The sequence below is a fragment of the Rhinoderma darwinii genome, chromosome 3 (assembly GCF_050947455.1).
Source record: "Rhinoderma darwinii isolate aRhiDar2 chromosome 3, aRhiDar2.hap1, whole genome shotgun sequence".
NCBI lineage: Eukaryota > Metazoa > Chordata > Amphibia > Anura > Rhinodermatidae > Rhinoderma > Rhinoderma darwinii.
Genome location: NC_134689.1, coordinates 275,329,208 through 275,355,702, shown reverse-complemented (window position 1 = coordinate 275,355,702; position 26,495 = coordinate 275,329,208). Strand labels below are relative to the sequence as shown.

At 40.5% G+C, this 26,495-nt stretch overlaps 1 protein-coding gene across 6 annotated transcripts in view; it reads left to right on the top strand.

The window, feature by feature from the left end:
• The first annotated feature begins 5,436 nt into the window (after positions 1-5,436).
• MYZAP (myocardial zonula adherens protein) overlaps positions 5,437-26,495 on the top strand; it is a 113,948-nt gene continuing 92,889 nt past the window's right edge. For 5 of the 6 annotated variants that reach the window (XM_075857949.1, XM_075857944.1, XM_075857946.1 and 2 more), the window contains exon 1: positions 5,437-5,932. In XM_075857949.1, the coding sequence (XP_075714064.1) occupies positions 5,876-5,932 (57 nt within the window). In that variant the 5' untranslated portion in view covers positions 5,437-5,875. Of the gene's footprint in view, positions 5,933-13,036; positions 13,205-26,495 lie in introns of those variants that run through there. The other variant, XM_075857948.1, reaches the window with a different exon arrangement.

The following is a 26,495-nucleotide window of genomic DNA, read 5'->3' as shown; positions in this document are numbered from 1 at the left end:
AGTCGCCTCTTCACTGTAGATGTTGACACTGGCGTTTTGCGGGTACCATTTAATGAAGCTGCCAGTTGAGGACCTGTGAGGCGTCTATTTCTCAAACTAGAGACTAATGTACTTGTCTTGTTGCTCAGTTGTGCAGCGGGGCCTCCCACTTCTCGTTCTACTCTGGTTAGAGCCTGTTTGTGCTGTCCTCTGAAGGGAGTAGTGCACACCGTTGTAGGAAATCTTCAGTTTCTTGGCAATTTCTCGCATGGAATAGCCTTCATTTCTAAGAACAAGAATAGACTGTCAAGTTTCACATGAAAGCTCTCTTTTTCTAGCCATTTGGAGAGTTTAATCGAACCCACAAATGTAATGCTCCAGATTCTCAACTAGCTCAAAGGAAGGTCAGTTTTATAGCTCCTCTAAACAGCAAAACTGTTTACAGCGGTGCTAACATAATTGCACAAGGGTTTTCATGTGTTTTCTAATCATCCATTAGCCTTCTAACACAGTTAGCAAACACAATGTACCATTAGAACACTGGAGTGATGGTTGCTGGAAATGGGCCTCTATACACCTATGTAGATATTACATTAAAAATCAGACGTTTGCAGCTAGAATAGTCATTTAGCACATTAACAATGTATAGAGTGTATTTCTGATTAATTTAATGTTATCTTCATTGAAAAAAACTGTGCCTTTCTTTCAAAGATTTCTAAGTGACCCTAAACTTTTGAACGGTAGTGTATATTTAATTATTTTTTATTGTCCGATGGGGGGTGGGTAGCTTGAAGGGGGGATAGTCTGATCTGGAGGGTGAAGGTACTGGGCCTGGCATGGGCCTCTACCTTGCTACGCTGCACAGAGTGAAATAGATATTCGCTATAATTTATGCCAGTTTTCTTGTGTAAATTACAATGGATTTGATAGGCTGCAGTGGCCTCAGATCCTTTTGTAGTCTACTATAATGCCTACAACCCCTTTCCCAAATACTGGCAAAAGTTTTGCGTCTATTGGCGTTTTTTTCGCCAGAAAACTGGCATAGAAAGGTTGAGAAGTTCCACCCAATGTTCTTGCACCTGAGTTCACCCTCTGGGCAGCAGACTGGATTGCCACGTGTTTTAAATTTAATGTGCTTGACTATGCTTTTTCTCTTGTGAGCACCATGAAAACACATTTACCAAGCGCATTCAGCGTGCTGCTACTCTATGTTTAATGCTGGTTCCTACCATCCCTAGATATATGTAGCCTTAGTCCCAGTTCTGGGTGTATGTGCAGAGTAGGTCCCCACCTACAGAGGGCACCTTGTAGTGGCAGGTGTGCCCACACATTTTGTTCAAAATGTGCTCCAAGAACCTCCCTATTGTAAGTAGCTTTAGCAGTAATGCATATTTATTTATTTTTAGCGGTTTAGGTGGCATTAGTGTTCGCAGTGTGCGGTCACCATTTTCTTGTGTGCTGTATACATTTCCAGTCACAGGCGTTCTTGCACCTGTATACACGTTTTGTTTCATTTTGTTGGAATGTGCTGTTCAAATTTTTGTGTTTTTAGGATGTTACAAAGACCCTAATGGTATGTTCACACGGCCTATTTTCGGCCGTTTTTCGGAAAAACTACCGCGTGAAAAAACGGTCGCGAAAAAGAAGTGCAGGTCACTTCTTGGGACGTTTTTGGAGCAGTTTTTCATAGACTATTGGAAACGGCTCCAAAAACGGCAGAGAAAAACGCCACGAAAATCGCGAGTGGCTTAAAAAACGTCTGAAAATTAGGAGCTGCTTTCCCTTGAAAACAGCTCCGTATTTTCAGACATTTTTTGCTAAGCATGTGAACATACCCTAAGGGTCAGTTCACACGTTGCATAAATACTGGATTTTTTAGTTGTGGAAAATCCGCAGCAAATACGGTAGCAGCAAAGTGGATGAGATAAAAAAAATCTCATCCAAATATTTTATTCCGCAGCATGTCAACTGTATTTGCGTAAACGCTGCTTATTTGTTGTGGGTTTTCCCCATTGAATTCAATGGGAAGGTAAATCCTGCAACAAATAGCAGTTGTTGTGGTTTGTAGCGATTCCAAAAAAAATCATACTTACCCAGAAGTGTGTGTTCCTCCCTCCAGCGCGGCCTCCTGAGATGACGTTTCATCCTATGTGACCGCTGCAGCCAATCACATGCTGCAGCAGCGGTCACGTGGGGTGAAACATCATCCCAGGAGACCGGCATGGGTGACTTCAGAGGGGCAGCCTCCTGAGATGACGCTTCATCCCATGTGACCGCCGCGGCAGCCAATGAGAGGCTGCAGTGGTTTCCTGGGATAAAACGTCAAGCTGTGCAGTATTCCGCAGCAGACGTTCCGGGCGAAAAACTGCACCACAGTTTAGTGCGTTTTTTTGCCTGGAATTCCCTGCGGCACACAGGGCGGATACACTGTGTGCTTTTACGCAGCGTATACGCCCCGTGTGAACTCAGCCTAACTGTTGTCGGGAATTTTATGTGGGCTCTTACTGTGGGTGGCAATGTTGTAGGGCATGTTGTAGGGCATGTTTTGGGATGTTATTGATGCAGATCTCGCTACTAAAGAGAGAAAACTGAAGTGCATACAGATGTCGACATATAAAATTTTTGGGACATCACTTTGTAAACTCTAAATCAGATGGTACACAAGGGGTTAGTTGGTGATCGCCCCGCAGAGGAATGATGCCGTGAAAATAAAAGATGACAGCTAGTTGTAAACTGCAGAACACTAACTTTTACATTCTTGAGGCACATGTGTATTGGTTCACAAATGGGCACAGTTCGTATTGGTTACAGTCTCTTAGTACAAGCTTAGCGATTACTCTCACAAAGACCACAGCGTGGTTTCAGTATAACCAAAATGGTAAAACACTGTGATGGGGCCTTGTCCTGGGGTGTAACAAATTACAGACAGGCCCGTGCGGGACCCATATACCACCATGATCGAACCCCCTGACCGGACATTAAAGAAAAAAAATATATATATATATACACTCACTGCCTTCTCTTTTCCGCAGATCCCCATCAGGCCAGGTTTGCGTCACTGGTCCTGTTGTGTGCTGTGTCGTATACAAGGTCCTGGCGCTGCCCAGTGGCAGGACTTTGTATGCCCTACGGCACAGACCTTTGCCAAGGCCTGATGGGACTGCCTGGGAAATCGGGGTCGTCCCTTCGGGCCTGATCACACCCCCTGTCACCCTGATCAGTACACCACTGGCCTTGACTTAAGATTGTGCCGCGGGGGATGGATCGTCTGCCCCTGGTCGGTCAAATAATATTTTGTCACAGTGATACGCATCACAGTAAATGAAGTTTGACATTTCTGGTGTACTTTCTCTATCCTTTGGCCTTTCAGTCTCTCAGCCTATCCAGTGGGCGCCTCCTTGCTTTCTCTTGTGAGAGCCAGCAACCTCTTCCAGGGCAGGGGGTGCTACAGCCCGGGATGCCATCTCTTTGGAGAAGGAAGGGGGGGTGCAGCAAACTGATATAGACTAATTGTTAAATGAAGCTTGGAGGTGGCAGTGCTACAAGCAGCTGTCTTCTTAGACTCCAACAAGCAGAGTGCGGCCTCCTTCAAGCAGCTGTGGTGGCTGTTAAACTCAGTCTTCACTTAATACAGTACTTACACCTCCGCCACTAGCCTGCGCCCTAGGCTCAGGGAAACAACTCCTTTAACACCATGGGACACAGGGAAGCAGCATTAAGAATGGCAGCAAAGTCAGTCACTATGGTGCGCCCTGTGGAATGGAGGGTTTGGGGGAAGTCCAACGTGTCTGGACCGCTCCTTAGATACTTTAGTTAAAAATTATTGTATGGGACTTTTTATTTTATTTAATATCCATGCCCCAGCATCACTGCTGCATATAATAGCAGGGTCAGGCATCGGCGCAAGGTCTAAGTAAAGCACCAAATCATCATCCTGACCTCCTACTGTCTGCATTTGAAGTCATCGGCAGGAGGAGGAAGCAATGGGCAGGAGCGGCACACCAGCGCACAGCGTAGTTGTTCTCGGAACATCAGTGGCAGTAGAGTGAGTAGGGGCAGCAGGCTGTGTACTCGGCCGCGTCTCTTCTCCGTCATCAACTTCTTCCATGTCTTATTAGACAACAATAGGAGGAGGACTGACTGCAACTCAGTCTGTCTCAGTCTGTCCGAGAGAGTCTGGGAGGGAGTCCACCAATGATCATTTAAAAAAATTCAATTAATATATTTTAGCACTGGCAAACTATATTCCTGCTTTGTATCAGTGAGTTAGAGAGGACTCAGTGAGGGGTAGTAGTACAGTACAACTACCCCTCTCTAAAAGCACATATATTAAAGGCACAGTAACATAATTACAACGAGGTGTCCATTAGCCCTTCCACACCTTACATCTCTTGCATGGGAACAGTAAACAAGGTTCACAATGTAGCAAAATAAATTTCTGCAATTCCTGAAAATGTGGTTTTCCTTCCTGTTTATAGGCTGTAATCATAACAATGGCAGTGATCATATCTGGAAGATTTTCATGCAGGACATAAATCGGATCGCTTCCACTATGCACTAAGAATAACAACATAGTCCGCTCCGGTTATTGATACTTATAGCTGATCATTTATAGCAATGAATTCTAGATATGTATTTCTGGATGTGTCCACACCACACCCTCACCAATTAGCCACATGACAGCGCACGCTGTACTCTGTCACATATTGTCACTGTGAGAGTTGTGTAATGACTCACAATACACTCTCTGTTCTCTTCTGCTCAAGTACATGTCACATTTTGGGAGGCATTTAACAACTGCAATAATTACAATACAATTACAAAATACAGTAACTATACAGTGTACTGGTTTCTGGCAAATAAAGGGTTGATGTGGGCCTGCCGGTGTCAGCTGGGATGAACACTCCACCTCCCTGTGTGTGAGAGGAAGGACTGGTAACAGGAGCTGCCTGTGCTATCAGCTGTCACTGTGTATTGTGTGTTTGTCCTTTAGTGCTGCCTGCATGCTCAGCATCCCTTGTCAACTTCTTCAAGGGTGTGCCAGCGTGACCCGCTGTGTACAAACTTACCCAATGTGATCATTCCACTTCTGAATTTAACTTGATAAACATTCTAAAAATATCAATAAAAAAAGTTAGAAAATATAAATTTTGGCCATTGTGGTTCACAAACTGGGAGGTTCAATATTTTCTTGAAATTGCAAGCAAAAAAGAGATATCTTGTAGTTTGACTGTCTGCGCTGTTAATGCAATGCTTATGGTTGAATCTTGAAAAAAAAAAAAATGTTTTGTAACATTGCGTATTCTGACTTTTATTACCACTAGAAGTAGCTAAAGAGCCATAATTATCCTAAACCTGGGTGAACCTCCCAAGACAGTATTTGGCATTGGAGGTGTTAATAATTATGACCGATTGACACGACAATGCTCCACCTTCATACTGGGAGGGTGTTGTCTGTGACTGCTACATGCGTATGTGCAGGTAAGCAGTTAACAGATCTAATATGAATGCTGCTTGACAAGTCGAGTAGGAAACTACACGTGAGATGTCCTGGAGGAAAAACAATGCCAGAGTGTTTCTTGGGAACAGGTCAGTGGTCAGTACAGGTGTTCAAAGGCCACGGCACTAAAGCGTACTGAGCAGTTGTCTACTATGCTGGGTAAAGGGCAGACACTTGTGTGCTGAGGATTACTAGTCGAGGACGTTGGAAGCAGCAGGAAAGGGGTGGAGAGGAATTAACAGGACTTCCACTGATCACTGCGAAAATCCTTTCTCAGACAGTCTCTGAAACTCTTTGGACATGCTTATAGATGTGAATTGTGGCTGAACAGACACCGGAGTTAAAGACGAGATTCAGACATTTGGGATACTTTTGGAAGATATTAACCAGAACAAGATGATGCGATATAAAACAGCGTCAACTGTAACAACCTCAGAGACTTCCCCGAAATCAGTGAGTATACATGAATACTTCTATTGAGATACATATTTACTGATAATAACATTTATTTCATTGTAAGGTGCCATTAAAAGGGGTTCTACAGTTTAGTTTTATAGATACACAGGTAAATTCGAACATTATCTCCACCGATTTATCAAAAAGAATACATAGAGTTCCACATACATACACCCCTCCATGAACACACTGAATGTAAATAAATGCCCCTGTCCCAGTAGTAATGGTCCTTAAGATCTGCTCTCAGGTCCTGGTTTCTAAGTGCCAGCAAATGATGGAGTTGTTTCAAAGAACTTGTTGAGGGCAGTTTGACCACACAGAGGGGGTCTGCCACTCCGGACCCTTGTCTATGAGCCAGAGCAGAGAGCCATTGCAAAGAGTGGCTACCGCTATGGCTGACTCAACGTGACGGTGTATTATATGGTCACTCATTCATTGCAATTGGTGCCATGTTACTACATTTTCCCTGCAGCGGCTGCACTGAACTTCCCCGGGTGGTTACAACTGATCGCTGTGATCAGATTTATTCTCAGGTGTTGTCCAGCTGGACTGCAAAAAACCTGTTGCATTGATATTTAGCTCCTCACTTTCAGGTTTTGAATATTCACATCAGTAGATCAGATAATAATATGGTAATTATATAACAGTTTAGCTATTATATGAGATGAATACTGATAAAATAATAAATAATGTATACTATACAACCAGAGGTGTTGCTTAAAGACCTGGACCCCAATACTAAATCTGCAACTGCTACCCCTGTATCCCCTATAGCTATGCCACTAAACATAACCTATTTTACCTGTTTTACTAAAACATCCCACACTACTTCATATTGGTGTATAAAGACTGTGTTGCATTGAGAATGTAGACTTTGTTTTGGTTGATACTGTTATATTTTGTTAAACTATAATGAAAATAGGCTAAGCTTTTCATGTATTTCCCCAGAACCCTATGGGGATTTAGGTTTGGTTCAGTGGATCCTCATAGGGTCTGGGTGTTATGGCTATAATATGGATGCATTATGGCGGCCTTAAAAGCAGATCTGTCATCAGACTATGCCACTCTATGTACGGACAGCATAGTGTAAGGACAGGTCTGCTCTCCTAAGCCCAAATGGCACCAAAAAATATTGTATAATAGGAGCCATCAAAGAATATAGCGGGTGTGTGTATGAATGCAGATACACAGCAGCCGTCACTGCAGAGGGGGACGCGGGAGGTGGGAAGTAGTGGAGGGAGCCATCCCTTTATGAATACAGAGCCAACCTAACTAGGAGTCTGGTGTATGTTTTGTTTGCTCCTATTAGCCAAACAGCACAATATGTTGTTGTGCCGTTTGGGCTAATAGAAGAGCGGACAAGTCCTCACATCATGCTGTCCTTACATAGGGCAGCATAGTCTGATAATAGATCTGCTTTAATATACAACAAAAATGCAGGTGTCCGTAAGGATTATTGATCCTTACAACACAAAAACATAATGAGTAGATTTATCATGTAATTACGCCAGTTTTCTGGAGGTTACTTTTTGCTTTCTGTAGTTTTGACCATAACTCCAAACTGAAAATCGAAAAAAAAACATGAAAAAAAACATACTTTCTAAATATAACACACATGTTTCTGTAATTTCCACTTAAAATAGCTCACCGAAGTTACAGAGGGCTCAGACAGTTCAGCTTTCTTGAAATAGCTCATAGAGATCTTGATAAACCCCGGCTGTGACAGCTTTTCTCCTCCACTTCTGATAAATACCTGTCAAACAAGCATTTTTAATTTTAGAATGCTGGAGTGCTGCATCGCTCCGTGTACACTCACACTGATGACTCGAATATTTCCTCACTTCTGCATTATTAATTCACCCCACTGTATTATGTAAAAATATTGTTTCATTAAATGCACAAAATAATAAAATGATACATATAAAATATACCATCTGTGTTTTAGTCATTTAGACATTGGTTTGTGGCTCGTGTGTCATTGATATGTATCACCTTTGTACACTGTATATCACATATATCATTTAATTAAGGCCTAGTTCACATCTGCGTTGGAGGCTCCCTTAGGGGCTTCCGTTGCAGATCCGGCTGACAATAGCACAGCATGCTGCGCTATTGTCTCCGGTAATATCACGGACACCCCGACGGAAAGTCAACGGAACCCATTAGGGTATGTGCACACGAGAAGTGGCCTTTACGTCTGAAAATACAGACTGTTTTCAGGAGAAAACAGCTGCCTCGTTTCAGACGTAAAAGCTCCTCCTCGTATTATGCGAGGCGTCTTTGACGCCCGTAAATCTTGAGCTGCTCTTCATTGACTTCAATGAACAACGGCTCAAATTACGTTGCAAAGAAGTGTCCTGCACTTCTTTGCCGAGGCAGTCATTTTACGCGTCGTCGTTTGACAGCTGTCAAACGACGACGCGTAAATGACAGGTCGTCTGCACAGTACGTCGGCAAACCCATTCAAATGAATGGGCAGATGTTTGCCGACGTATTGTAGCCCTATTTTGAGACATAAAACGAGGCATAATACGCCTCGTTTACGTCTGAAAATAGGTCGTGTGAACCCAGCCTTAGAGTCAATGGGTTCCGTCCACGGTGCCCGTTGTACAACAGAACATTTGCTACCCATATTCCCTTGTTCTGCAACTCTGACAGAGCAGAACAATGAAACACACCAATATAGGTGTGAATGTAGCCTGATATTATATTTTAGTATAATATTTTCACATTTGCCTACTCTAAGACATGGTTTGATCACAATACATTTAATTGATGCGCTATGAATACCGAGTAATTTTGCACGCAAGCTAAAATGTGAAAAGCTAAAATGCAATCTTTGCACTGATTTCAGTGGGCACTGCGTAATGTTTAATTTCCCTAGATTACATTTGTCTGGTGGGGTCCCAGCAGCTGTTTTCAACTTTTTATCAGGTGACCCTATTAACAAAAAGTGATTGTCCTCCTATAATACTATCCACAAATACCACATAACACCAGCCATACTGCTCACATAACACCACCAGCCGTACTGCCCACATAGCATCAACCATTATGCATGTGTAATGCCAGCTGCAGTCCCCCCATAATACCATACATGCACCATATGTAATTCTAGTCACAGTGCCACAAATACTAGCCACAGTAACCCACTCAACCAGCCATAGAGCAAATGTATTAAAAGTCCCTGCCCACATAATAATCTACCATATTAGCAACATAACACCAGCCATTGTCTCAGTATAGTACCAGCCACAATAAACATGAATCAGTGATACTGCCCACATAATGCTAGTCATAGTCCAAATATAATACCAGTCACAGTACCACATAATACCAGTCAACCCATAATACCAGCTACAGTGCCCATATACTACTAGCTACAATTCATATTATCAACCATACTTCTCCACAATACCAGACAGAGGGGCTATAATGCTATGCATAAAAACTCTTCATTATAGTAATAGCTACAGTGCCCCACAAGCACAGCTGTAGTGCCATCTAAACACTTGGTCCACATTTTTGTACTGCTCTCTCTAGGCCTGAGCAGACAAGACGTCACAGATTAGTAAGCGTGGGGGGGATGGGACAAGGGACACCAATTCGGCTGAGCAGCTGGGTGCTACCTTCCCTTCTCTAGTGCCGCATTGCTCCGGCTTAGAAATAAGCATATACAGTAGGTCATAATATCATTCAAAGAGGCAGGAGTTATGTCAACGGAAAACCAGACTCATACAAACACTCACGCCTGTGGGTATACATCTTTCCATGTCAAGAGTTTAAAGTTCCTGAGTTTTCCTTAAAAATCAACTAAGCCAACATTTGTTTCTACAGCATTATAATGCTGATATATTTTTTTATTTTTCTTTAATTATGTAATATGTATGAGAAGACGGAAATTGTTGTATGTTTCATAGATATTAGCAGGTCCTTTTATAAGAAGTCGATTGATGGCAATATGGCAATGTCTGTTGTCCTGGCATGAAGCTAGGTTCACATTTGCGGGGCTTTTTAGGTCATTTTTCTTTTTACTTTCTTTTTACAGTAAATATAAACAGATTGGTAAAACTGATGACATATTGACATCTATTTGCATCGTTGTTTTTTATTTGCTTTTTAGTTTCTTTAAAAGGAAAAAAATTGATCAACATACCTGCTCCAGGCTCTGTCCATCACTGCTGGTTTTGTTTCCATTTTATTTTATTAGGCCCCATGCACACAAACTTATTTTTGCACCCGCAATTTACCCGCAAAAAAAACAAAAAACATTCAGTAAACATGCACATGACTCGGTTGACAAGAATATTTTTTGCTGCATACTATTTTAATTTATTTTTTTTATAATTAATCCAAACTGATTTGTGAACTTTTAGGATTAGGTTGAATTCTGAACTCTGTATACACCAGAGTTTTTAGTCTATTTTTTTTTTGTTTGTTTTATATAGGTATTTTTTTTAAATTTTATTATTTTACAAAACATAAGTGTAAAAATCTCCCAAGTAAGCAGTGACAAAGGACAGTGACCAGCTAGCATAATTGTGGGCCCTCAGGTTAATAAGTTTGGAGAATGACAATAATTCCACATAATAGTTCGCAGGCAACTTTAGCAGAATAAATATTGGCTTGAAGCGTTCCTAAAGTGTAGACTTATACTTTGTTATTTTTCTTTGAAATATCAAGTGATATGTAAATATTCATTTACATTCTACACAAATCTACTATACGACAGTTGACTTTTTAACTACAACAAGGTTCTAAAACCCACACAGCATTTTTTATTTTACCAGTATTTTCTTCCGTTTCTGGAACAATGTTGGATTTGAAAAGCGATTCTTGCTTAGAAGGGCAACGGTATGAGATGAAACATTGCCTGGATGAGTAAACATTGAAGCGGAGTGCCGCATTTCTCCTGATTTAACTTATAAAGATAAGGGACAGAAAATCAGGTGCTTTCTGGCATACCCCGGCTTTTATTATTCTTTAACGTGGTGTAAAAGGTTTTGTTTTTTTCTCGGGCTGAATTATAGGAGGAATATATAGGTCACTCTTCCTGGGACCGCCACTATTCAGGCCACCGTAAGGTAGAAATCACATGGCACGGAATTTGCATAGGCAAATCCACTGGGGATTTTATTAGAAAAAAGAAGTCAGTTTTTGCTGTGGATTGGCCACTGGATCTGCACGCAGATTAGCCACGTTGTAATTCAATGGAGCTAATGTGCAACTTTTAAAACATTGAAAGTCATGGGCACTAAGACCACAGAATAATGCTATGTTCACATCCCATTTTTTGGCCTATGTTTGACATATATGCCGGAAAAGGCTCCCAAAGTATACTTACAGTGGCATCTGTCACCCATAAGCTATAATAGTATCCTTGTAAGGGGTACGTCATAAACTCTCTTAGGCATCTGTTTAATGCGTTCATCACCTATAGACTATTATGGTATCCATTTTACAGATACGTCATGAAAAACTATTGAAAAGCTCAGGACATATATGTTTAATGGACACCTGTGATGGATGCCATACGTCATCCCTAGTATACGTTTTTGTTTTTTTACTGGACTTTGTAGGATGTAATAGTGTAGTCTATCATGTTACCCCTTTTTACAGTATACCGAAAAGACAGAGACCAAAAGGACACTCTTTTGGCCTCCATCTGACAATGGAGCCCTAAGGACATGTTTAGCGTGTACATCGGGAACTTTCCCAACGTACATGCTAAATGTAAACAAAAAAACATCATGTGAACAAGGCCTACGCTGGGATTGAATAGGCCTGGAACCCCTCCAGTTCTATTTAGACCAAGATGATTTTGAGCCATGCCTAGTAGTGGTCCCTATATATTATTTTGTTCAGACCAAAATCCAATCCTACCCAAGAAACTACAATTGAAGCTTTCCCAAATCTCATCCTCTACAGGTAGAATAGTCAACAATCTGCTTATCTGGTACCAATGATGAAAATCAGAAATCAACTGGATTTCAATATGGACCAATTGATTGATTGATTAGTTATTGATAAAGTTATTGCTGATATCTCAATGATTGGGACTTCTAGTTTAAATCGACATCTTTGTACTGACATAATATTGTAAGGTCCCAAAGTCCTACTATTAATATCTGTACATTAAATGCATTTATATTGTCACAGGGATATATTACAGTACTTTATAGATCTATGCTACTAAATGTAGCTTATTTTATGATATAGATTTTACACTTTCCTTTGCAACTTCATGAAATAAATGTTAGATTAAGACAATCTGATCAGTTTTACACAGTGCAATTCAGCGCAGTTTTATATGCAGTATAGCCTTACTTTATTTTTTGGGAAAAAGCAGGAATAGATTCTAAAGAGAATAAAAATTACAAAGTAAAAGTGTATTTTGTATATATAATGTATTATACTTTTCAATTCAGAGACAAAATGCTCAATAGTGCATCTTCATCTTTTAGGCTTAAGAAACCATGACATTATTCCTGGTAAATCTAATGCAAACTACTGGGATTTTACAGTACTAAAACATGTATGGCGTAATTTTAAAGAGGCTCTGTCACCAGATTATCAAACCCCTATCTCCTATTGCATGTGATCGGCGCTGCAATGTAGATAACAGTAACGTTTTTTTTTTTTTTTTAAAAACGATCATTTTTGACCAAGTTATGAGCAATTTTATATTTATGCAAATGAGCCTTTCTAATGGACAACTGGGAGTGTATTGTTTTTAACAACTGGGCGTGTTTACTTGTTTTACTAACTGGGTGTTGTGAATAGAAGTGTATGATGCTGACAAATTAGCATCATACACTTCTCATCCTTCCCACCCAGCTTCTTTCACTAAAGACACACAGCATGACGTCACCCACAGGTCCTTCAACCTTGTCGTCAGGCAAAGAAGATACATCGGCTGAAAGGCGTCCAAAAAGTTAATATGCTCGTCTCTAGGGAGTTTGCTATGCTTACCTGCACATGGTGATGCTGCTGCAAATTCAACTGTACGCCTAGAGCTGAGGTATCTTCTCTCTTCCGACACCAAGGTTGAAGGACCTGTGGGTGACGTCATCAGTCCCAGCCAGCTTCTTTCACTGCAGACACAGCATGACTTCACCCACAGGTCCTTCAACCTTGGCGTCGGAAGAGAGAAGACACCTTGGTTGAACTTGATGGACATGTGTCTTTTTTCAGCCGTACTAACTATGTAACTATGTAACCACAGCTCCAGGCGTACAGTTGAATTTGCAGCAGCATCACCATATGCAGGTAAGCATAGTAAACTCCCTAGAGACGAGCATATTAACCTTTTGGATGCCTTTCAGCCGATGTATCTTCTTTGTCCGACGACAAGGTTGAAGGACCTATGGGTGACGTCACTCTGTGTGTCTTTAGTGAAAGAAGCTGGGTGGGAACGATGAGAAGTGTATGATGCTAATTTGTCAGCATCATTCACTTCTATTCACAACGCCCAGTTAGTAAAACAAATAAACACGCCCAGTTGTTAAAAACAATACACGCCCAGTTGGAAATATGAATAAAAAAGACGCCCACTTGTCCATTTCAAAGCTCATTTGCATAAATATAAAATTGCTCATAACTTGGCCAAAAATGATCGTTTTTAAAAAAAACTAAAGACTTTACTGTTATCTACATTGCAGCGCCGATCACATGCAATAGGAGATAAGGATTTGATAATCTGGTGACAGAGCCTCTTTAAAGAGGCTCTGTCACCAGATTTTGCAACCCCTATCTGCTATTGCAGCAGATAGGCGCTGCAATGTAGATTACAGTAACGTTTTTATTTTTAAAAAACGAGCATTTTTGGCCAAGTTATGACCATTTTTGTAGGTATGCAAATGGGGCTTGCAAAAGTCCAAGTGGGCGTGTTTAAAAGTAAAAGTCCAAGTGGGCGTGTATTATGTGCGTACATCGGGGCGTTTTTAATACTTTTACTGCTGGGCTTTCTGACGAGAAGTATCATCCACTTCTCTTCAGAACGCCCAGCTTCTGCCTGATCACTGCTGTGACGTCACTCACAGGTCCTGCATCGTGTCAGACGAGTGAGGACACATCGGCACCTGAGGCTACAGTTGATTCTGCAGCAGCATCAGCGTTTGCAGGTAAGTAGCTACATTGACTTACCTGCTAACGCCGAGGCTGCTGCAGAATCAACTGAAGCCTCTGGTGCCGATGTGTCCAACACGATGCAGGACCTGTGAGTGACGTCACAGCGTGATCTGCAGAAGCTGGGCGTTCTGAAGAGAAGTGGATGATACTTCTCATCAGAGCGCCCAGCTAGTAAAAGTATTAAAAACGCCCCGATGTACGCACTTAATACACGCCCACTTGGACTTTTACTTTTAAACACACCCACTTGGACTTTTGCAAGCCTCATTTGCATAACTACAAAAATGGTCATAACTTGGCCAAAAATGCTCGTTTTTTAAAAATAAAAACGTTACTGTAATCTACATTGCAGCGCCGATCTGCTGCAATAGCAGATAGGGGCTGCAAAATCTGGTGACAGAGCCTCTTTAAGGCCCTTTTACACGGGCTAATGATCGGGAGAATGTGCATTCATACAAACGCTCATTCCTGATCGTAGGCCTGTGAACAGGGGGCAGGAATCTGCCAATGAACAAGCAAATGCTTGTTTATCAGCTGATCGCCCCTTTTATGCGGCCGCTAGCTGTGTAAACAGGGGATGTACTGCCGACAAGATGCAAATGCATGGGGACAAATGATCGTAATAGCAATCATTAGTCCCCATACATTGTCCCATGTGAATCTAGCTAAAAAGCGTTGATCAACGTGCTATATCATCAATCGGCGCTTGTTTACTGGCCAGGAAATATGGCAGTGTGAAAACTCCTTTAGGATAATCCATCAATGTTTGATCAGTAGGGTTCTGACTGCAAATAGGGCAGAGCTGTAGTACCAGGTACAGCTGCATGTGCAGTAGAGTCGCAGTGCCTGGATAAACATTTAAGGGGCCACAATTCTCCAGTAATGTTCACGGGGGCCCCAGAAGATTGACCCTCACCCGCCAAACATAGATGACCTATCCCAAGAATAAGCCAGTAATGTTTTAGTACTGAAATATCCCTTTAAGCTATATTCTATAGGTATGTGAAGGTGCATTACAGAAATATTTTGACCTTATGTAGCAATATGAATGCATTTCAAAAGCTCCCCTTTGGTGTGAGCCCACAGAAGGGATCTAGATTAGCAGCACTAGTAGAATTATGGAACAAATATGTTACATTATTATTGAAGATAACATTATATAAGGCATATCGAGGTCAGATAGAAAATCCTTAGTTCTTATGATTTTGACGTCTCAGCATCTTGATTACTGCCATAACTAATAAAATATTACAATCCGTGTCTTTCAATGGTAATCATACTTCAAAAGACGCAAATTACCAACAAGCAAATCTTGTAGGGTTAATTTCCTCAATTATGTACAAAGCTTCGGAAATGAAACTTTCCAAATATGTAAAACATGTAACCATAACTGTTGAGTAGATAAAACAAGACTTGTGATTGTTCATCAAATGACGGGTAAGAACGTCAGCTGCTGTGATCATCTGCTCTGTACTTTGTATCTTCGGAGGACAGAGGCTCAGTCAAAGTCTTAATAAGTACTTTAATTGTCTAGAATTTTTCTTGTTACTGAAGTAATGTGATTTTTGTCACAAGTTGATATAATCAGCATTTATTATGTATTTCAATTAGAACTTAGGTCAGTGAGCTGTGATCAACGTCAAAAATGGAGCCCTCAGGGTATGTTCACATGGCAGCCTCCGTTACGGCTGAAATTACGGAGCTGTTTTCAGGAGAAAACAGCTCAGGCATTTCAGCCGTAATGGCATGTGCAGGCGCTTTTTGCTGTGTCCATTACGGACGTAATTGGAGCTGTTTTTCCATGGAGGCAATGGAAAACGGCTCCAATTACGTCTCAAGAAGTGACAGGCACTTCTTTGACGCGGGCGTCTTTTTTAAAAATGACCGTCGGCACAGAACATTGTAAGACCCATTCAAATGAATGGGCAGATGTTTGCCGATGCCTTGGAGCCGTATTTTCGGACGTAATTCGGGGCTAAAATGCCCGAATTACGTCCGTAAATAGGGTGTGTGAACCCAGCCTAATACTCAAAACACACAACTACAAGGAACGTCAAAGCTAACAAAGGAAAGATTATCAGCTGATGCCGCTGTAAAGATTTCACTATTTTATATTTGCCAGCACAAATATGATATATTGATAATTATTACATTGGCGGTAGCCTAGAACATATGCATTTTGTTTAACTAAAAGATTACAGAAATTCAAGATTGGGCTATGGGTCGCTAATGGGATTTCACTTCCACTCATATGGAGAATCCCTACTTTCTACTTTGGTGTGGACGTACATTCGACAATACATTTCTTTATGCCCTATAAGTGTTATCATAAAGGGGGGGGGGCGGTGTACCTGAATTTTATGGAGGTCTGTATTCAGCCACTCCAGGATATTATCATTGTTGTTTTAAGCCAATTCTTTGTGGCTTTGACTATATTTGGGCCAGTTGTATTTCGAAATAAACTTTCTGCCAAATCTCAGATGTCTTCTAGACTACAGCAGGCTTTCCTTCAGGATTTCCCTGTGTTGATTTAACCCTGCCGGTTCACAAGCCTTCTGGGTGATGGAATTACAGGGCCTGCTGTGACAGGAAAGTAACACCTGATAACCTATAATGCTTACTCTCCCATCTTGCAAAAGTAGCTTATTTGGGGTTCCCTGTGGTTTCTGCGCTTAAAGTGGTTCTTTGAAATTAGAAAAAAAGGGTCCATGGGTTGTGTCCTATATTGCAGTTAAATCCCATAACAGGCCAGAGCTGCAGCACCAGACACATCCAATGTTTCAGTAAAAAAAATCAGACTTTTTTTTTTTCTAATGATATAGAACTCTTTTAATGTGCTTTAAAAGGGTCACTGAGTGTCGCACATCTGCATTGCAACATTGAATGTAAATTGTACTTGCATTTTTTTTTGGCGTTTTTGGTGCCTTTTTTTTATGTGATGCGCAGATTCCTCTTTGCAACATATAATTTATTCTAAAAAAACACCCAACCTCCCTCCCCAAAAAAAGGCAAACACATTAACACATGCATTATTTTTTTTTGAAGAGACAAAAAAACCAAAAAGCATATTGAGGTCTATGGGAGAAAATCGACACTAAATTTTAAAAAAACACTAAAACCAGCCTTGCTGTGATTGAAAAAAACACCAGTGAGCCAAAAAAACGGCAACTAAAAAACGGTATGTGTGTAGTGCGGTTTATATTTCCCTAGTGATTTCTATATAACATCTGGCTGCAATTTGTTTTGCGTTATTTCCATGCACAGCACACGGACGATATTCACGTTTGTGTGAATGGGCCCTTAGTGTTATATAATATGTAGTAGATATTGAATTATGACCGTTAAGGAATTCCAACAAAAACCCAGTGATAACTGCCCAGATTGGACATGTCGCTATGACTCCTGTGTACTCTCCTTGTGGAAGTATAGAAGGGAAGTGGGCACAAGGATTTCCTGCATATAAACAGTCAGGATCAAAGTATGTGAGAGTACGGCTGTCCAGTTATGATAAACCTGTGTTTATTCTTACTATAATATTTATTAGAACGCAAATTATATCTACATTAACTTAGTTGTCTAAAATAAAGTGTGCGGGGACAGTAAACTGGTTTTAGGGCTAGTATGATGCTAAAAATATTTTCGTAATATTTATGGTTATGCAGAATTCTTTACATGTTTCTCGATCCTAAAGATCTTATTCTACAGAATTATTACAGCTGTTATAAAGATTTCGCAAATGGAGTTTAGGTAACTAAGGACTCTAACTATTAGGCCGGATTTACATGAGCCTGCGCCTTTTGCGTGCGCAAAAAACGCAGCGTTTTGTGCACGTAAAAGGTCCATAACAGCTCCGTGTGTCAGACGCGTATGATGCTGTGTGATTTTCGCGCAGCTGCCATCATTATGACACTCTGTTTGTATGTTTGTAAACAGAAAAGCACGTGGTGCTTTTCTGTTTTCATTCATAGTTTTTACTGCTGTTGCACAAATCACGCGCGTCACACGGAAGTGCTTCCATGTGCTGCGCGTGATTTTCACGCACCCATTGACTTCAATGGGTGCGTGATGCGCGAACAACGCACAAATAATGGACAGGTCGTGAGTTTTAAGCAGCGGACACACACTGCGTGAAACTCACGGACAGTCTGCACGGCCCCATAGACTAACATAGGTCCGTGCGAGGCGCGTGAAAATCACGCGCGTTGCCTGGACGTATATCACATTCCTCTAAATAAGCCCTTAGAAACTTTGATATTCTGTGAAAACTTGGCCTTGAGCTGAATTCGTGGGGGACTGGTGCTGCAGTTTATTTACCCACATCCATACAGCAGAGACAGTGGACAAACGCCACATACTGTGGGTCCATAGAGGCTACAATATGAACGTGTGTAAATAAATGCAGCACAGACCTGCCACCAACTTTTTACAACACTCTGAATTAAAAAATGTGCCAATCTTGCATATATATTAGGATTTTTTTTATATAGAATATACACTACCGTTCAAAAGTTTAGGGTCACTTAGAAATTTCCTTATCTTTGAAAGAAAAGCACAGTTTTTTTCAATGAAGATAACTTTAAATTAATCAGAAATACACTCTATACATTGTTTATGTGGTAAATGACTATTCTAGCTGCAAACGTCTGGGAATGCAATATCTACATAGGTGTATAGAGGCCCATTTCCAGCAACCATCACTCCAGTGTTCTAATGGTACATTGTGTTTGCTAACTGTGTTAGAAGGCTAATGGATGATTAGAAAACACTTGAAAACCCTTGTGCAATTATGTTAGCACCGCTGTAAACTGTTTTGCTGTTTAGAGGAGCTATAAAACTGACCTTCCTTTGAGCTAGTTGAGAATCTGGAGCATTACATTTGTGGGTTCGATTAAACTCTCAAAATGGCTAGAAAAAGAGAGCTTTCATGTGAAACTCGACAGTCTATTCTTGTTCTTAAAAATGAAGGCTATTCCATGCGAGAAATTGCCAAGAAACTGAAGATTTCCTACAACGGTGTGTACTACTTCCTTCAGAGGACAGCACAAACAGGCTCTAACCAGAGTAGAAAGAGAAGTGGGAGGCCCCGCTGCACAACTGAGCAACAAGACAAGTACATTAGAGTCTCTAGTTTGAGAAATAGACGCCTCACAGGTCCTCAACTGGCAGCTTCATTAAATAGTACCCGCAAAACGCCAGTGTCAACGTCTACAGTGAAGAGGCGACTCCGGGATGCTGGCCTTCAGGGCAGAGTGGCAAAGAAAAAGCCATATCTGAGACTGGCTAATAAAAGGAAAAGATTAATATGGGCAAAAGCACACAGACATTGGACAGAGGAAGATTGGAAAAAAGTGTTATGGACAGACGAATCGAACTTTGAGGTGTTTGGATCACACAGAAGAACATTTGTGAGACACAAAACAACTGAAAAGATGCTGGAAGAGTGCCTGACGCCATCTGTCAAGCATGGTGGAGGTAATGTGATGCTCTAGGGTTGCTTTGGTGCTGGTAAAGTGGGAGATTTGTACAAGGTAAAAGGGATTTTGAATAAGGAAGGCTATCACTCCATTTTGCAACGCCATGCCATACCCTGTGGACAGCGCTTGATTGGAGCCAATTTCATCCTACAACAGGACAATGACCTCCAAATTATGCAAGAACTATTTAGGGAAGAAGCAGGCAGCTGGTATTCTATCTGTAATGGAGTGGCCAGCGCAGTCACCAGATCTCAACCCCATAGAGCTGTTGTGGGAGCAGCTTGACCGTATGGTACGCAAGAAGTGCCCATCAAGCCAATCCAACTTGTGGGAGGGGCTTCTGGAAGCATGGGGTGAAATTTCTCCTATTACCTCAGCAAATTAACAGCTAGAATGCCAAAGGTCTGCAATGCTGTAATTGCTGCAAATGGAGCATTCTTTGACGAAAGCAAAGTTTGAAGGAGAAAATTTTTATTCAAAATAAAAATCATTATTTCTAACCTTGTCAATGTTGTGACTATATTTTCTAGTCATTTTGCAACTCATTTGATAAATATAAGTGTGAGTTTTCATGGAAAACACAAAATTGTCTGGGTAACCCCAAACTTTTGAACGGTAGTGTATATATGCAAGATTGGAAAAATCTTCAATTATAAACTTCAAATATTATATATATATATATATATATATATATATATATATATATATATATATATATATATATCTTTTGCTTATAGGTTATGCTAAGCATATTCCCTGTATATGAGACTCCTCCTAACTATTTAGTCCAGGTTTTTCAGTCACGCCCATTGTGAACAGCTGCATAAAAACAAGCACACAAACATGCAACCTCCATAGACAAACACTGGTAGTAGTATGGGTTGTACTGAAGAGCTCAGTCACTGTAAACGTGGCACTGTTTTAGGATCCCACCTTTGACACAAGTCAGTTCACGTAATTTCGGATCTTCTAGATATTCCCCAGTTAACTTAGGCCTAATTCACACGAGCGTATTTCACGTCCGTGTTACGCGTGTGAAAATAAAGCACGTCACACGGACCTATGCCATTCAATGGGGCCATTCAGATATTCAGTGTTTTTCACACAGCGTGTGTCCACTGCATGAAACTCGCTGCATGTCTTATACTTGTGCGTTTTTTGCACATCACGCACCCATTGAAGTCAATGGGTGCGTGAAAATCACGGACAGCACACGGATGCACATCCGTGTGCTGTGAGTGATTCATGCAACAGTTGCTAAAGAAATTATAAGAAAAAGAAAACCACCTCCTTCATTTTATTTTACTGACGTAAATAATGCATGACATGCGGACATACAAACGTAAAAAACGCTGACAAGCACCATACACTGATGTCACACGGAACTGCAACGCAGGAAAAAAAGCTGCGTTTTTTACGCGCACAAAACAGACACGTTCGTGTGAATAAGGCCTTAGTGCTATTATTGTGAAGTGGAAGCATCTAGGAGTAATAACAGCTTAGCCACGAAGGAGTAGACCACGCAAATTCACAGAGTGAGGCTGCTGAGTACTGAAGTGTGTGGCGTGTAAAAAAAAACACCTCTATCCACTGTTTTATTACTCACTTCAGAGTTCCAAGCTGCCTCTGGAAGCGACATCAGTACAGGAACTGTGCGCCTGGAGTGTAATGAAATGGTTTTTCATAGTCGAGCAGCTGTACACAAGCCTAAGATCACCATGCACAATGCAAAGCGTCGGCTTGAGTGGTGTAAACTATGGTGCGACTGGACTCTGTGAAAACATGTTCTCAGAAGTGATGAATGACATTTCCCATTGTTGAAGTGGCGTGCCTTGGGCTTCCAGAGTAAATTATTCGGAATAGTTGCATCATGACAAGCCCCCTTTAATTGTGTCCCTTTAATTGGGAACCCTTGTAACGCGATCTGGGCCCTTACCTTGTATGGGCAGACAGCCAAAAGTCCATTGAAAGACCCCACGACTTTCTGACCACATTCTCTGTTGTTAGGGCATACTTAGCCAGTATATTATAGTTAAACAAATAAAAATTAAAAATCTCCATATGAGATTAAAAATAAAAGTTAAAAAAATATATACACCAATGCATTATTTTATTTTTTTTTACAGTAAATAGACTTTACTAAATAAAAGTCCCAGGACCTAAAATAATATTTGGTCCCATCACGACCGTAACAACCTGTACAATAAAGTTCTAACATCATTTATGGTGATTAGTGTATGGTGTAAATAAAAAATAATGTACATTTTTTTTCAGCCTTTTTGCCTAAATAAAATTGAATATAATGAAACGCTAATGCATATGTACCCAAAATGGTCACCTAAATAAAGTACAACTCATCCTGCAAAAATAATAAAGCCCCATACAGCTACGTCCAACAAAAAGTTAAAAAAAAAAGTTATGACCGTCGGAATGCAAAACGGTAAGATAAAAAAAATTATGTTCTCAAGGGGTTAATTGCTTATTTTATGTATGTTTTTATTAATCGGATGTTATTAATCAGATGATTTTAACATTTTAAATGGAATAGGTAGAAAATATATTTCACAATGTAAGATGTAAGAGTGTTTCTAAAGGTAAAATTCACGTGAACATTGAACTACGTGTCATCCTTGACAGATTTGCAAGTCAAAGTGCAGGACTGTGATCTATTTGTTATTGGAACTTTACAAATACAGAAACCGTGTTCTGCTTAACATGGGTTAATGTGACAACGAAAAGTATGTTGGCAAAGGAGTATTTCAAAAGACACTTTAGGTTCGATTCACACATGCAGTTGGGGTGCAGTTGCAGTGTAGTTTTAGAAGTCACAGCCAGGAGTGGTTTTTCCTTCCATTTGTATCCACTCATGGCTTTGGCAAACAACCTGCTCTTGTCTGTGCCCGTATCTGCCATAGAGTTAGGCCTTATTCACACGAACGTGTAATACGTCTGTGTGACGGCCATTAAAACAACGCCCGTCACACGGGCCTATGCAATTCAATTCAATGCATGAAACTCACTGTAATGTCCTATTCTTGTTCGTTCTAAGCGCATCACGCACCCATTGAAGTAAATGGGTGTGTGAAAATCACGGAAGCACTCGGATGCACCTTCGTGTGCTGTTCGTGATTCACGCACCAGTTCATAAGAAATTAAGAGAAAAAAAAAAGAGAAATGTGCACATAAAAACATCAACAACTAATGCCACACGGAACACACACGGATGACACACGGAACTGCAACGCATTACAAATGTGTCCGCTATTGCAGCTGTAAAACGGACACGTTCATGTGAATAAGGCCTAACGGTGCATATGCCTTCTCCTCCTGATTGCATATTGGGGATGTTGTTTGGCCCTTTTCTGGAAACAAGGGCTACATCTGAGGCCTCCATAATGTGGTAAGTTGACCACCAGGGCTCTAGAGTTTACAGAGAAAGACATTAAAATTTAAAAGCCTCCAGTGAGTAACAGTTTTGGGGGTGAAAATGGTTTGCCAATGAGAGAAGCTCCAAGGGGAGATGAAACATCATATCTGCGAACATGGGTGAATAAATTCATTATTTCACTTCATCTACAGATGTACTGCCTTTTTTTCAATGATGTCAAGAAATGATGTCAGAGGAGATTGCCCAGATTGGTTCAAACAAACAGGAAGGCAAAAGTAACTCAAATAATCGTACATTACAGTAATATTCAGAAAGGCATATGATCACACAGGACATCAGATCTTGAAATGAACAGAGTAACAATAGAAGAACACAACACTGGTTTCAATCATGTCCGCTACGAACAGGAAACGGAAGCTACGGTGGGTACAGGATCATCAAATCTGGACAGTTCAAAAACGTCAAAAATGTCTGGCTGAAGAACACTTCATTTGGCATTAAACCTGCATGAAAATATATGTCGCCTTTTATTTTGTTCCATATGTCAGTATTTGATCCTTACTTGGGCAATGGGGAGAATATAGTTAAATATGGCTGATAAAACGCTGATAGAGCACTGATACGTTTTAAAAAATGAATATACAGAATACGGACACAATACAAAAGTAAATATGAACAAAGGAACTCAAATTCCATGTCCGTATTAATCTCCGTATTTCAATATCCACTTGTGCAGGATGCTTTACTGCTTTTACTGCATTTCGTTGTATCATTAGAGTTTATAGAGAAGAACATATTTCCATTTCCACTTATTAATGCACAGCAAACTCATTGGTCATTGGTCAGGGATTCCTGTTTTCAGCTTCTATAATCTTTCCTATTATTTATTTTCCTAGTATTCCTTGGTTAATAATAATAAATGATTAATATATGTTTTCCAATACCAAAGGCTTCATATACTGTTATGGTAATACCATGCTGTACTAGTAAATTGAGGCTATGGTGCGTCCGGTGAAATATATATAAACTTGCTTTGGACTGTTACAGTAGTTTGTTCTTGAACAATGGACATCTGTGGACTACGGCTTAAGGAATGTAAAACTAAGCAGCTTTTTCCTGTGTGAATATTTCTTGTATGTGATCAGGTCACAGCCTGTGGTTTGGTAATGTCACCTTTCTGCTTTAGGACACAGCGCACGGTTTTAGTGAAACCCTCATGTGAGATTTGACTAAGAAGAGTGTTCTGCAAGGATTCATTTGACTGGTAAAGTACAAGATCTCCAGTCATCCAAATACAACCAAGTTCCTTTATTTTCAGTCCTCACATAATAACTCATTGATTTACAACTGTGAATTTCCCTTCAGATAAAGATTAGGTCAGTGAAATAATGATGTCACCTAAAAACGGAAGTGCTCCATATCCTTAAATAGCAATAAGTCAAAATAAAATCCCTCAAATCAAAGTCACAGTGCGAGAAATTCTCTATTCTGTGATACAAGTAAAATCTCAAGGAGTAATTCACCCAATGTTTCCCACTCGCTCCTCACACAGTGTCCCATCATACAGGCAACATAGTGACCAACAAAATACCAGCAAGAATAAGGAGAAGAGCTGGGTTGCGTTATTATAGGATTAGCACGTCAGTAGTAATCTGGGATAGGATTTAGCCTATGAATTCATCGATTTTTATGTTTTAGGTCGAATTATAATACCATAGTACCATCAGATATTGTAACTCTAATTTCACAATCTTTTATATTGTACATAAATGAACCATTTAGGTTTTGTTCATATCTGCGTCGGGGCTCCGTTCATGGGTTCCGTCTGAGCTTTCCATCAGGGGAACCCATGAACTTAACCTTGACTGAAACAAACGGAAACAATAGGTTTCCGTTTGAATCACCATTGATTTCAAGGGTGGCGGATCCGGTGCAAATGGTTTCCGTTTGTCACCGTTGTTTAAGGGTTCCGTCATTTTGACGGAATCAATACTGTAGTCGACTGCGTTATTCATTCCGTCAAAACGACGGAACCCTTGAACAATGGTGACAATCGGAAACCATTTGCACCGGATCTGTCACCATTGAAATCAATGGTGATGCAAACAGAAACCTATGGTTTCCATTTGTTTCAGTCAGGGCTCCGTTCATGGGTTCCCCTGACTGAAAGCTCAGATGGAACCCATAAACGAAGCTTTGACGTAGATGTGAACGAAGCTTTTTAAAATGTCCTTTTTTTTAATAAGCTGCAATAAGGACACTCCTAGCCCCTATAACACTTGTCAAAATTATAAAAGTACCTATGGTCCTTGGACCCATCACTTTTGTAGAGAGCATCACTGTCTTGTGAACACATTTTATATACAGCAGATCATTTTATATACAGACTTTTTATGGAATATATGCTACTCAATGCAGCAATAGCTGCAGGGTCGTATACTGTTGGCATATTTATATTTTTACAAAACTGTATTATCACATAACCTAAGAACTTTAACTGCATTACATTGGCAATAGTTAAAAATGCAACAATTATTTTTTTTAAGCAGTATAGTGTATGGAGCCCACCTGAATGTTCAGGGTTGCATGTTAAAAGACCTTTGGAAACTTTTGCCACAGAGTATGAAGCTGTAGCAATACTCCATGCTGCCCTATCTGAAGCATCTCTGTGATAGTATTGTAAGACGAAGAAACAATTGCAAATTCCAATGATCGTTGCATCGTATTTGGTGGCACTCCACACTGATGTTTTTAACACAGGGCAGTTTTTAAGGGGTTATTGGCTTTGGACAATTTCTACTTGTTAGAAGGGTCCCATGTCTCTCTGCTGGGACTCCCGCAATCAGCTATGATCTGTGGGGAAACCTGGCTGTGAGTGTTTAATTTACCTGGGTTTCCAAGTGTCCCAGGCACTAGCCATATGGTCAGCCTGGCCCAGCCATGGAGTACAGACGATACTTCTTAGTACACAAATCAGTCTCTGCAGACAATGAGCTAAAAAAAGAATGCTGAGAGATTCCAGCTCTAAAGCCTTCAAAATTATGAATGCAGCTTTGAACTATAATATAGGATTAGGACGTAGATAAACCAAAATGCTACATAGAGGGACATTACACAGGTGCAATATACTGATGAACAAACACTCTCTGCTTACTATTCAGTCATATGGTTACATGTAGTGAATCATGCTGCCTATTATGCTGGGGGAGAATAGCGTGTCAGTATATTGTGTAGTGCATTTGGAAGGTGCTGGTCTAATAATATGGACGTGACTAATAGGATGTATGCCAGCGTGGTGCACTACATGTAACCATGGGACTGACACACATTTCAAAGGCTATATCTGTGTGCAAGGTTACTATTAAACAGCCACCCCGCTGATGAATAGTAGGCGGAGAGTGTCTGTTCATCAGTATATTTCACCTGTGTAATCTCCCTCTATGTAGCATTGTGGTTTGTCTACGTCCTGCTGGGAATTGGTGTGTTTACTTGTCCTTATAGGTAAGTATGGCCTGTTCAGTGATTTTAACTTAATATAGTTATTTTTCAGTGACTTGTTTGTAATAGG